This window comes from Procambarus clarkii, chromosome 3 (genome assembly GCF_040958095.1).
Source record: "Procambarus clarkii isolate CNS0578487 chromosome 3, FALCON_Pclarkii_2.0, whole genome shotgun sequence".
Classification (NCBI taxonomy): Eukaryota; Metazoa; Arthropoda; class Malacostraca; order Decapoda; family Cambaridae; genus Procambarus; species Procambarus clarkii.
The window spans coordinates 14,177,399-14,191,214 of record NC_091152.1 but is presented as its reverse complement, the minus strand read 5'-3'; the positions used below and the strand labels follow the sequence as shown (position 1 = coordinate 14,191,214).

General features: G+C 48.8%; 1 protein-coding gene across 1 annotated transcript; it reads left to right on the top strand.

Moving 5' to 3' along the window:
• Positions 1-10,849: 10,849 nt before the first annotated feature.
• LOC138368172 (cell surface glycoprotein 1-like) lies at positions 10,850-12,703 on the top strand. The gene has a single exon (XM_069330560.1). The coding sequence runs from the start codon at positions 10,850-10,852 to the stop codon at positions 12,701-12,703; it is 1,854 nt and encodes a 617-aa protein (XP_069186661.1).
• The last annotated feature ends 1,113 nt before the right edge of the window (positions 12,704-13,816 follow it).

The following is a 13,816-nucleotide window of genomic DNA, read 5'->3' as shown; positions in this document are numbered from 1 at the left end:
GTGAAGGGACGACGACGACGTTTCGGTCCGTCCTGGACCATTCTCAAGACAATCGACTTGAGAATGGTCTAGGACGCACCGAAACGTCGTCGTCCCTTCACCTTCTAGTGTGTGGTCTGGTCAACAGGTGCTATAATAGGCCGACGATATCGCTGATTTGGCCTAGGATTGTTAGGGGAGGTTAGGTGTAATATGTGGCTGTTAAAGGTCCCTATTTGGTGAAGTTCAGCATCACAAAGGTCAAGACTTTGGGGGCACTTATTGGTACTTTCCACCAAACTGTTAGTACTTTCTTCTCGGGAGGATTGGTTGTCCACTCCCTCCCTCCTATCCCTACCCCGGAACAACGATCCCTACCCGTTTTTGTGCCCTCTGTAATGCTTTTTGCGCTACCGCTCACAGGATGAGTATGGAGTGCACAATAAACTAGCCGCCTCCGGCGGCAACAATCAACAATACCCGTTTTATCGCCCATCCCTTCCTCCGTCTCTCCAATCATGTTCAGTCCCCCTACTCACCTCACACCTCTCTCTAGGATTCTCTTGTCTACTGACAGTGCCTAAGGTAAACATTGTAAAGTAGATTTAACATTATAATCTTCCATGCAGCACAGGTGAAACTACTGATGATGCGTGGAGCCTGTTATTAAATGGCCACTTTTGTGGTAGAATGTGTCTACGGTCCCTTCTCTCCTCTCCTTCATCTCCTCCTCCTCTACCTTCTCCCTCTCTCGTCCACCCTTCGCATTTCTATCCTTCCCTACGTCTCTCTTATTCTTCATCCTCTATATCCCTCCTTCCTTGTATACCTATTAGTCCCGACTTTGACTTTCGCCTCACAAGCTTTCTCCTCCACTTCCCTCTATCATCTCTCTTCTCTAACTCCTCCACCTCTGTTCCAACTCCTAGTTGTTCAATATTTAACCCTCCTCCCCTCTACTTTGTTCAAGTTTCTCCTACCTCAACCCACACTACCTTGACCTCATCCCTATCTTGGTTATCTTGAGATGATTTCGGGGCTTTAGTGTCCCCGCGGCCCGGTCCTCGACCAGGCCTCCACCCCCAGGAAGCAGCCCGTGACAGCTGACTAACACCCAGGTACCTATTTTACTGCTAGGTAACAGGGACATAGGGTGAAAGAAACTCTGCCCATTGTTTCTCGCCGGCGCCCGGGATCGAACCCGGGACCACAGGAATGCAAGTCCAGTGTGCTGTCCGCTCGGCCGACCGGCTCCCTACCCTTGTCACAGAATCCTCCTACCTTCCCCCCATCCCTAACTGCTCCCCACCTCCCCAGATCATTCATGCAAGAGGGCCAATGGAATGATATTATAAGATAATTAGAGATTAATCCCGTTTTAATCTTGAAAATTCAGATCGATTGATGATAATTTTTAGAATAATCAGACTAACTCTGGACCGTCAGCTGCACGTCCCTAGAGCTCCCTCTCCTCACTCCCCCCCCCCTACCTCACCCCATGGCCCCCCCTAACCAACTCGCTCCCTTCACCCGCCCCTATCCATTCCTCACCCGTCCCCTACATACCTATCCCATCTATTGTGTTAAAGCTGTTTACCCCTATAAAGGTAGCTGGCAGCCAATTGTAGAACCCAATTTCCAAACCAGTGCTTCCCTGTAACCTCCTACAATGATACCTATCCTTCACTCTCTTCTCCTATTCTCATCTTTATTCTCATCTCTTGCACGTTTTCATTCCTTCCCTTAATCCTTCTCTACAACCGTCCTTCTTTGCTCCCTCATCTGCCTCTCATGCCTCACTTTTTTTTATCTATCTTACCATATTCTCAGCCGTATTTCTTACTCTCTCTCCCAATTTCGTGCCTCGTGTCCCTCTTCCTTAGCAGGTTATTTCCTCAACGATTGCCTCTCCCTTTCCCTCAACCGATGCCTCTCCCTCCCTCCCTCCCTCCCTCCCTCCCTCCCTCCCTCCCTCCCTCCCTCCCTCCCGCATAAAGGAAATCGTATTATCTCAATTTATTGATGTTCTGTAAAGCCTGTTTTCCTTTTAGAAGAGTGTCACAATGAAGGATCGCCCTCGCGTCTCTCACCTTCCCTCCCAGCGTCTCTCACCTTCCCTCCCACCTTCCCTCCCAGCGTCCCCCTTCCCCACGGCTTCCAGTGTCTCTCAGTACACGACAATTGTTCTCAATTCCGTTAAGTTCACAAGTAAACAAGTTCCGTTCATGTTTATTAAGAAAACAACTTACACCAATTATAACGTTCTCATATTTGAACTGAATGAATATTTCATATGTAAATGTTGTTTACAAGTATGACTGACTGGCTTGTTGGGTGATTAGCTGACTGGAGAGCTGGCTGATTGACCAGCTTGTTGGGTGATTAGCGGACTGGATGACTAGATGACCGACTTTCTTCCAACATTCGTTCACATTGGCGGGGAGGGGACACACTCGCACATGTCACCATTATCTACTCCATGAATCCTCATCACCATCCATCATCCTGAATGATCATCAACAACATCGAATGAAATCATGACCAGTACCCATCATCAATACTATCATGCCAGCATAATCACCAAAGTTTCACCATCACTACCACCTGCCTTCACCATCACCATCAACACCACCATCAACACCCTTTATCAACACCCTTTATCACCACCAACAACACCCTTTATCACCACCATCAATAAAACCGTATAGGTTGCCACAAAGACCTATAATTACGACTCGCTCTAATCGCCTCCCACACTATGATAATCACCGTGACGTCAGTCCCGATAATTAGCCGTGATAATTGATAGTTGACAGATCAATTAATCTGCAGAGCTGTCGGCTGATGCGGGACCCCGGGAGCGCTTTCCCTCTTTCGTCAATACTGGATCTCGTTAGCTGGTAATCCAAGAACCGCCGGAGTTCGCAGCTGGTAATCCAAGAACCGCCGGAGTTCGCAGCTGGTAATCCAAGAACCGCCGGAGTTCGCAGCTGGAGATCCAAGAACCGCCGGAGTTCGTTAGCTGGTAATCCAAGAACCGCCGGAGTTCGCAGCTGGAGATCCAAGAACCGCCGGAGTTCGTTAGCTGGTAATCCAAGAACCGCCGGAGTTCGTTAGCTGGTAATCCAAGAACCGCCGGAGTTCGTTAGCTGGTAATCCAAGAACCGCCGGAGTTCGCAGCTGGTAATCCAAGAACCGCCGGAGTTCGCAGCTGGAAATCCAATAATCACTGAGAGTTCTCAGCTGGAGAACAAAATATAACAATATAACACAATAACAAGGATTCCACTTCTTCCTTCACAGAGAAAACATCGCACAATAAACTCACTGGAGAACACGGGCTCTACGACCCAAACTACAGCTGGTTTACCCCCAGTAGATGGAACATCTTAGTCTGTCTCCTATCCTATCCAAAAAATCGTCTCAAGTTGCTCACTACTGCTTTCAGGGGGTCAGTACTGAACACAATTCCCCACATTGGAAAGGTGGTTTCCCTACCAGTAAACAGATCCGAGAGGCACGAGATTGAAGGAGAACGTGAAGGAACTATACCAAATATTATCTGAAGCAGGCAAGACATGTTTGTGGTATATAAAATACCGCAGACAACGACACGGATATTTGACATAGATGAGAACGAACGAGGGGGATACGTGTGGACATTAAAACACCCAATGAACCACATATTACTGAGAGATCTTAGTGTCGGTAATTAACAAGTCAAATTTGCTAGAGAGTTCAGAGGTGGAAGAGGCTTGTCTTAAACGGATTCAACTGTAGATATAAGAGGCGAGACCTCTTATATTTTGCACCAGTTGATTGAAGAGGCGGAACGCAAGAACTGGAACACCCATCACCCCCAAAGCCACTTACCCGCGGCCCCTTAGACCACCCCACTTCCTACCCCCCTTCCCCCCCCCACACACACACACACAAAAGAGTCTGCCATCAGGAGTTTAGGAAGAGGCATTAATGAGACCATAAACTCCAAAGTAAAAGACTCATCAATGAGAGTTGTGAGGAGAGCGGCACTAAACACACACAACCATCAACCCTCAACTGCCAACACCTAAATTTAAGGTCACACACAACTAAGGCAAGAATTTAAGGGAGACAAGATGACGCTGGACACGACTTGCCAGCGGAAAGGGGAGAAAGGGAGAGGACAGTCGGAAAAGAGGGTATAAAGGGGGAGAAGGGAGAAAGGGTAAAGGGTAGAAGGGGAAGAGACAAAGATAGAAAATAGAAAAGAAAGGGGGAAGAGAAAAGAAAGGGGGAAGAGAAAGAAACGGGGAAGAGAAAAGAAAGAGGGAAGAGCGAAAGAAAAGGGGGAAGAGAAAAGAAAGGGGGCTGGGAAGAGCGAAAGAAAGGGGGGAAGAGAAAAGAACGAAAAAAAATAAGAAAAAACATCGAAGAGAAAAATAAGAAAAGAGGGAAGACAAAAAAAGAAAAAAAAAGGGGGAGAATAAAAGAAAAAAAGGAAAAGAAAGAAAGGAGAAGAGAAAAAAGAAAAAAGGGGAAAAGAAAGAAAGGGGAAGAGAAAAAAGAAAAAAGGGGAAGAGAAAAAAGAAAAAAGGGGAAGAGAAAGAAAGGGGAAAGGGAAGAATGGATAGAGGAAAATAAAAAGTCGCAGGAAGAAAGGGGAGTGGAACAAATAAACTAGACCAACTAAGGATAAAGGGAAGACACAGGTAATATCATGAGCAAACACCACAATCAACAACAATCAACTACAACACACAACTATAAAATGAGGCAAGAAAAAATATTTCTCTCAAAGATCACCATCAGCTGCCCGGTACAGTGATGGTACCGGGTACAGACCACCACCAGTACAGCAACCACCAGGGGCCAAGAGCACCATCAGCTGCCCGGTACAGTGATGGTACCGGGTACAGACCACCACCAGTACAGCAACCACCAGGGGCCAAGAGCACCATCAGCTGCCCGGTACAGTGATGGTACCGGGTACAGACCACCACCACTACAGTGATGGTTCAAGTATCCTGCCATAAGTGTGCGCGTTTCTGTCCTCTCCTTGGATCTCAAATTACTTGTCGGCAGTTCCATCAATACAGTCACTTGTCATTCGCTCAGTCATTATAGTTACTTGACTGTAACTATAGTTACAGTCAATATAGTTGTAGATATCCTCTAGCTGGCTATTAGACTAGGCTCAGCACTCCTCCGGCTGGCTATCAGACTAGGCTCAGCACTCCTCCGGCCAGGCGCCACATCCGTGTGATCTAAGCCCTCCTTCCTCTCTCCAAGATAAACAAAAGCCACTTTCCTTTTCCATTCACAACAGCTTCCCACAAGACAAAGCTCCAGGAATTTCGAGCAATTACCCACGAAACCCAGAGTAAAGCCCAAGCCCGGGGCCGGCTGGCAGCTCCTCCCACCCGCCGCCTCATATAAGCGGCGCTGATGGACAGGTTCCGTCCCGGGAGGATGAGACGGTGGTGGCGAATATTCAGTGTTGTGACTCGTGCGTTAAAGAGGGAGGAATATCTCACTAGTCTGAGGAGAGCAGCTCACACCAGTCTTGGAGAGCTTACGCACACCCTTTTTTATTAAACGGTATATCGATTTTTGAGAGAGAGAGAGAGAGAGAGAGAGAGAGAGAGAGGGGGGGGGGAGGAGAGGGGGGTCAAACAACCAGGATATGGTCAGAGGAAGAGGGATGGACCGAGGAAGGCAGATTAATAACTACTGTGTCTGTCACCAGAACAATGAGTTTACAGCTGACTGATGAATGCATTATCTTTCCCATCAGGACGACTCGACCCGGAGGGGTCAGGACTCTGTGACACCGGAAGGTTACTAGGTTTAATTCTAGAAGGTGGAACGCACTTAGTCTGTCTCATATCTTCAGACCAGAACAGCGGCTTCACAAGCCACACTAAAATATTCTTTTGATTATCATAGCACGCATATTTTCCCCACCGTGAAAATGTGTTTAAACGGAAAAGAGAAAAGGAAGAGAGAGGCGAAAGGAACGAACAAAGAGTTGGGCGAGGTGTGTGGTGGGCGAGGTGTGTGGTGGGCGAGGTGTGTGGTGGGCGAGGTGTGTGGTGGGCGAGGTGTGTGGTGGGCGAGGTGTGTGGTGGGCGAGGTGTGTGGTGGGCGAGGTGTGTGGTGGGCGTGGTGTGTGGTGGGCGTGGTGTTGGTGGAGAAAAACAAATTGTCAAAACAAACAACTGTGAAGACTTATGTTTAAATCTTCACCGTTTCCTGAGGAACAGCTATAAAACAGCTGGCAGGTAAATACTGAAGTCCCCCCTAAGATAATCATTAAACAACGTTTCAAATAATTATATTTTAATCAAAATATCTGCAGTCATATGTACTGCAAGGTGAATTCATTAATGGAGAAAAAACACTAATAAAAAAAGGATTCATCGAATGCTGTAAACCACCACCTGCAACAGTATCAACACCAGCAGCAGCAGAGCCACCTGCAGCAGCGCCAGATGCAGCAACAGCAGCTACAACAGCAGCAGCAGAGCCACCTGCAGCAGCGCCAGATGCAGCAACAGCAGCTACAACAGCAGCAGCAGATACGCAGCAGAAGACTGGCGTTCAGGGCCCATCTCGTCAAACAGCGAACGTCAAGGACAGCAAGATAAGCGTTTACTTTTATGATACAATTTCGACCCACAGCGGCGAGTGGCCCACCAGGCGACTTCTAGATGTCCCAATTGGCCTGTTTATGACGGGAACCCCCCAACTAGGGCCGGCAGGAACCACGGCGTCTCCTATTGGTTCCTAGTATCCACGTCCGTTAACTTGATTCCTTCTTGGAGAAAGACGAGTGGTGTTGGGGGCTTGTTTGACACACACACACACACACACACACACACACACACACACACACACACACACACACACACACACACACACACACACACACACTCACTCACTCACTCACTCACTCACTCACACTCACTCACACTCTCTCTGGCTGACTTTCGCTGTCATTCCGTTCGTTTATTGCCAAGAGAGTAACCGGGAGGTTGACTTCGTGAAACGATCGAGAACCTTCTGGGATGATGGGCTTCCAGGAACATGTTTCTCTGGTCGTTACAAAGTGATGGTTCCCTCTAGCTACGTGTACCCTCTTGATGGTCAACCATACTCCGTTTTCCATCACCTTATAAATGCTTGGTGTTAAACTAATAACCTTTATCACTGTAACCATCTACACTACACAAGACCATTATCACTGTAACCATCTACACTACTCACAAGACCATTATCACTGTAACCATCTACACTACTCACACGACCATTATCACTGTAACCATCTACACTACTCGCACGACCATTATCACTAACCATCTACACTACACGCGACCTTTATCACTGTAACCATCTACACTACACGCAACCTTTACCACTGTAACCATCTACACTGAATGACTGGTCCAACAAATGGCTACTACAGTTCAACCCGAGTAAATGTAAGGTGATGAAACTAGGCAGTGGCACTAGGAGGCCAGACACAGGATACCGAATGGTAGATGAAGTTCTTCACGAGAGTTGATGTCACACCAAACCTGTCTCCTGAAGCCCACATAAAAAGCATAACATCGGCGGCGTATGCAAACCTGGCTAACATCAGAACTGCCTTTAGAAACCTGTGTAAGGAGTCATTCAGAACCCTTTGTATTTCACATATGTAAGACCAATCCTGGAGTATGTGGCCCCAGCATGGAGCCCGTACCTTGCCAAGCACAGGACTAAGCTGGAAAAATTTCAAAGGTACGCAACTAGGCTAGTTCCAGAACCAAAAGACATGAGTTACGAGGAAAGGCTACATGAAATACACCTAACGTCGCTGGAAAATAGGAGAGCTCGGGGAGACACGTTCACTACCCACAAAATTCTAAGAGGAATCGACAGGGTAAAGATAAATTGTTTAACACGGCTGGTATACGAACAAGGGGACACAGGTGGAAACTGAGTACCCAAATGAGCCACAGGGGCATTAGAACGAACTTCCTCAGTGTCAGAGTAGTTAATAGATGGAATGTAGTGGTGGAAGCTGACTCCATACACAGTTTCAAATGTAGATATGAAAGCGCCCAGTAGGCTCAGCAATCTGTACACCAGTTGATTGACAGTTGAGAGGCGGGACCAAAGAGCCACAGCTCAACCCCCACAAGCACAACTAGATGAGTACTGCACACGACCTTTAATTTTTTTTATCTTTTTTTTTTTTTGCAGAGAAATTCCCGCGCAAGTCCTAAGCCTCAAGTTTTTTGTTATTAATAACCATCTACACTACACAGCTAAATACACAAACAAACGTTTACATTCCATTTGTCAAACATCCTACCACTCCAACACAAAGTTCTTCCGTACCACTTGAGATCGACCACTGATCTCGTACACTTTCGACGACATCCTCCGCCTGAAGCAGACGACAATTGAACTTTCAAAAGCCCCCCCCCCCAACACACACAGCAAAACAGCGATCAAAAAACTCATGGTAAACGATTGACTGTTCATTCGATCTATAAACATACAATCAGTCGAGGCAGAACTATCCAAAACGAGTAGAACGTAAGACTAGCCATGTAGACTACACACAACCTTTATCACTGTAACCATCTACACTACACACAATCTTTATAGAGCGACGGTCTCACTTCATGCAGGTTGCCATTCAATCCCCAACCGTCCAAGTGGTTGGGAAACAATTCCTTCCCCCCCGTCCCATCCAAAATCCTTATCCTGATTGATTGATGAAGGTTAAGCCACCCAAGAGGTGGCACGGGCCATTATCCTGACCTTCCAAGTGCTATATAGTCGCAATGGCTTGGCGCTTTCTTCTCATAATTTCCTCCCTCCCCTACAGTCGAGGCGGGACTACCCAAAACTAGTAGAAGGTACCATGACCCAGATCACCAGTGACAGGAACGGCACCAACCAGACCACAGCACCACAACGTAACAATGAACGCCGGAGACACAATTGCAGATGTGCGGCTATTTGCAGTCTCCAAGTGACGCCACACGAAATCCCAAACACGAGGCAACGCCTATCATGCCATATTGAAGGCCCTCACCAGAACAAAACCCCTCTCTACCCGATCCGCAGAGCCAGAATCATCGGCGTGATTATTAATTACCGAAACATCCTTCACATGATCGTGGAGAAATATAATAGTTTTATACGTCCGGATCATGGAGAGAACTTGCATCTGTTTCCTGCAACAATGGAGCCCGTTAAGGGTCGCACAAACCACAGCGACAGGCATCGCACAGTAATTAAGAAGCTCTACAATCCACAGGAGCCAAAGACCTACAACGGCTGGCATACGACCGGCACTCCGATTATACCTATGGCTGTCGTAACCACTAAATCACCCTTCGCTTGATGGACGGCACCCAACCAGATGTGTATTATTATTATTTTCTACCACAAACGTGGCCAAACAATACTAGCCACTCATACACATTTTCTTCTGTCCTCCATGAACAGTGAAGGAGGAGGAGGGGGGGGGGGGTTACCTGGAGTGTTGAGATGTTGAGATGTCACTAATCCCATCCCCTACCCGCCAATTCCATCCTTACTATTCTTGCTTCACCAACCACACACAGCCATTCTATCCATGCTAATAACGGGTTTCATCCTAAATATAAAGCAGTTAATTATACCCATTTCCTAAATATAAATCAGTAAATTATACTCGTTCACACATTTTGATAAAAACAAAATGTCTCTGAAAATCGTTCTAAACTTCTCGTTGTTGGTGGTGTTCTTCGTGCTTGTGTGTACGTAATGGTGGCTGGGGTGGCAGCAAGCCCTGGTGGGTGACCACCTCCACGGGCTCAGGAAGCAGGTTGCCGACTGGCAGACCCGCTAGAACGGTATTAGAAGCCTTGCTAGCGGATTAGCAAAAGGTTTAGTCGGTTTCTCGCCAGTGCCAAGGTGTCCTCATACGCTATTCGATGACCGCCTTGCTATGCCAGTGTGGCAGTCGGTGCCACCTGTGTCGTAGTTTGTACGCCTCCAGCAGTCAAGCCGGCAGGTGGAGGGCTTACGTTCGTTCCTGCTACAGGTGGGCCAGGAGCCACAAAACCACGATAGCCAATATGGTCATTGGTCCGAATGTTTGCCTATCACTTCCCTGCTGTTACTACTTCAGCAATTAATATGGGTCGTAAAGATTTTGTGGGGCCGGAAGAAAAAACACATTTAATAGCGTCAGAACGATGACAATCGGCATCAAGTTGCTCAAAATGATGAGGAGCCTCTCATGCTCCCTCACGAGGAAGCCAAAAAGAATGTTATCGCAAGTGAAGACAAGTGGTATGACGTATCTGAAAATGATGAGGAGCCTCTCATGCTCCCTCACGAGGAAGCCAAAAAGAATGTCATCGCAAGTGAGGATAAGTAGTATGAAGTATCTCAAAATGATGAGGAGCCTCTCATGCTCCCTCACGAGGAGACGGACGTAAACACTAGTACAAAAGAAGAAGAAGAAAGCAAATCCGACTCCCCCAAAAAAGTTATGAAGGAACCAAAAGGCAAAAAGTCAAGAGCCTGCCCCAAGAAACGTCGCCGCCCACAAAAGATACAATGCCAAGAAGACGACCCCACCGAGTTGATCACACTGACAGCTCAGTGCCCATAATATTACCAAATGAAACTCATAAGCATGTACGAAAAAAAGCACGACGTGTTTCTCAAATTGGGCGGTGGCACCAACACTGTGGAAGTGTTCGGCGAAAAACAAAAGGCAGAAAAATGTTAAAGTGATATAGAGGCGTTTATGACGGAAATAAAAAATAAAAAATTAGATAAAAAACGTGCTTAGGCGCAGAAGGTAAAGGACAAGCGTGGCCAGGTACCCAACAAAATGCCCAAAGACATCACAGGACAGGGGCCCGACCGTTTTGAGACCACAGATGGCCCTGCCAAGGCATTGCCAGCAGCCACTGGTGGCCCTGCCAAGACATCGCAAGTAGAAAAAGATGGCCCTTCCAAGGCATCGCAAGCGGAAAAAGGTGGCCCTTCCAAGGCATCGAGAGCGGAAAAAGGTGGCCCTGCTAAGACATCGCAAGCAGAAAAAGGTGGCCCTTCCAAGGCATCGCAAGCAGAAAAAGGTGGCCCTGCCAAGGCATGGAGAGCGGAAAAAGGTGGCCCTGCCAAGGCAGCGCCAGCAGCCACTGGTGGCCCTGCCAAGACATCGCAAGCAGAAAAAGGTGGCCCTGCCAAGACATCGAGAGCGGAAAAAGGTGGCCCTAACAAGGCAGCGCCAGCAGCCACTGGTGGCCCTGCCAAGACATCGCAAGTAGAAAAAGGTGGCCCTGCCAAGGCATCGAGAGCGGAAAAAGGTGGCCCTTCCAAGGCATCGCCAGCGGACACTGATGGCCCTGACAAGGCATCGCCAGCGGACACTGATGGCCCTGACAAGGCATCGCCAGCGGACACTGATGGCCCTGACAAGGCATCGCCAGCGGACACTGATGGCCCTGACAAGGCATCGCCAGCGGACACTGATGGCCCTGACAAGGCATCGCCAGCGGACACTGATGGCCCTGACAAGGCATCGCCAGCGGACACTGATGGCCCTGACAAGGCATCGCCAGCGGACACTGATGGCCCTGACAAGGCATCGCCAGCGGACACTGATGGCCCTGACAAGGCATCGCCAACGGACACTGATGGCCCTGACAAGGCATCGCCAACGGACACTGATGGCCCTGACAAGGCATCGCCAGCAGACACTGATGGCCCTGACAAGGCATCGCCAGCAGACACTGATGGCCCTGACAAGGCATCGCCAACAGACACTGATGGCCCTGACAAGGCATCGCCAACGGTCACTGATGGCCCTGACAAGGCATCGCCAACGGACACTGATGGCCCTGACCAGGCATCGCCAGCGGACACTGATGGCCCTGACCAGGCATCACCAGCGGACACTGATGGCCCTGACCAGGCATCACCAGCGGACACTGATGGCCCTGACCAGGCATCGCCAGCGGACACTGATCGCCCTGACCAGGCATCGCCAGCGGACACTGATGGCCCTGACAAGGCATCGCCAGCGGACACTGATGGCCCTGACAAGGCATCGCCAACAGACACTGATGGCCCTGACAAGGCATCGCCAGCGGACACTGATGGCCCTGACAAGGCATCGCCAGCGGACACTGATGGCCCTGACAAGGCATCGCCAGCGGACACTGATGGCCCTGACAAGGCATCACCAGCAGACACTGATGGCCCTGACAAGGCATCGCCAGCAGACACTGATGGCCCTGACCAGGCATCGCCAGCGGACACTGATGGCCCTGACCAGGCATCGCCAGCGGACACTGATGGCCCTGACAAGGCATCGCCAGCGGACACTGATGGCCCTGACAAGGCATCGCCAACAGACACTGATGGCCCTGACAAGGCATCGCCAGCGGACACTGATGGCCCTGACAAGGCATCGCCAGCGGACACTGATGGCCCTGACAAGGCATCGCCAGCGGACACTGATGGCCCTGACAAGGCATCGCCAGCGGACACTGATGGCCCTGACAAGGCATCGCCAGCGGACACTGATGGCCCTGACAAGGCATCGCCAGCGGACACTGATGGCCCTGACAAGGCATCGCCAGCGGACACTGATGGCCCTGACAAGGCATCACCAGCGGACACTGATGGCCCTGACAAGGCATCGCCAGCAGACACAGATGGCCCTGACAAGGCGTCGTAGGCCTACCAATACGGTCTTCCAGTAAGAAGATATGAGCTTCCACCAAAAATCCCAAAGTTTAAACGCCCTCCACAGGCTATAAGATGCCCTAAGACAGCCCCGCCATCTTCAGATCCTCCCAAGGCTCCAGTTGAACAAAAAATATTTTATGGGCAAATCCCACCCTAAGTATGGATAGACAACGCGCCAGAGAAAAAGGTGCAGGAAGCTCCACGTAAACCAAAAGTTGTGGAATAGGAATAACCAGTAAAAAACAAAAAAGCAATGGCAAAAAGTGAAAAAGCAAAGGCAAAAGCTGCCGAAAACAAAAGCAAGCATAATGAAAAAAACAAAAATGACAGTAAAAAGTAAAAGAAATGACCCCAATGACCATTTCACTCATACCTCAATTGGGGGTTTCAAATGAAAATGGTTAAAAATTGCGCGGGCCCTCTTGGCTCGCAGGGGTTTTGGGCGGGCCCTCTTGGCTCGCAGGGGTTTTGGGTGGGCCCTCTTGGCTCGCAGGGGTTTTGCGCGGGCCCTCTTGGCTCGAGGTTTAGCATGGGGCCCATGCCTACCCCTGACTCGGGTTAAACTCTTTCATTAAACTCTAACAACCATCTGTTCGACCATTTCTGCAGCTTATCCAGGTTTTCTTGAAGTCTCAAGCTGTCCTCCTCTGTCTTAATCCTTCTCATAATTTTGGCGTCGTCAGCAAACATTGAGAGGAATGAGTCTATACCCTCTGGGAGATCATTTACGTATATCAGAAACAGAATAGGTTCAAGTAAAGAGCCCTGTAGGGCTCCACTGTGTGTGTGTGTGTGGGGTGGGGGGTGGTGCAAGGAAAACAAAATTAGTTAGCAGTAACAGTTGATTGACAATTGAGAGGCGGGGCGAAAGAGCTGAGCTCAACCCCCGCAAGTACAACTAGGTGAATACAACTAGGTGAATACACGTGACTGCAATGAACTAGAGACGGTGGACAGGCAGTACGCAGCACCGACGACACAGCAAGTACACACACACGACAGTATATGAACATATAGCGATCTTAATCTGTCATATAAATAACAAAATAAAATAGATATAAAAAAAACACAAACGAAAATAAAACGGAGCATGTTTGTAGCA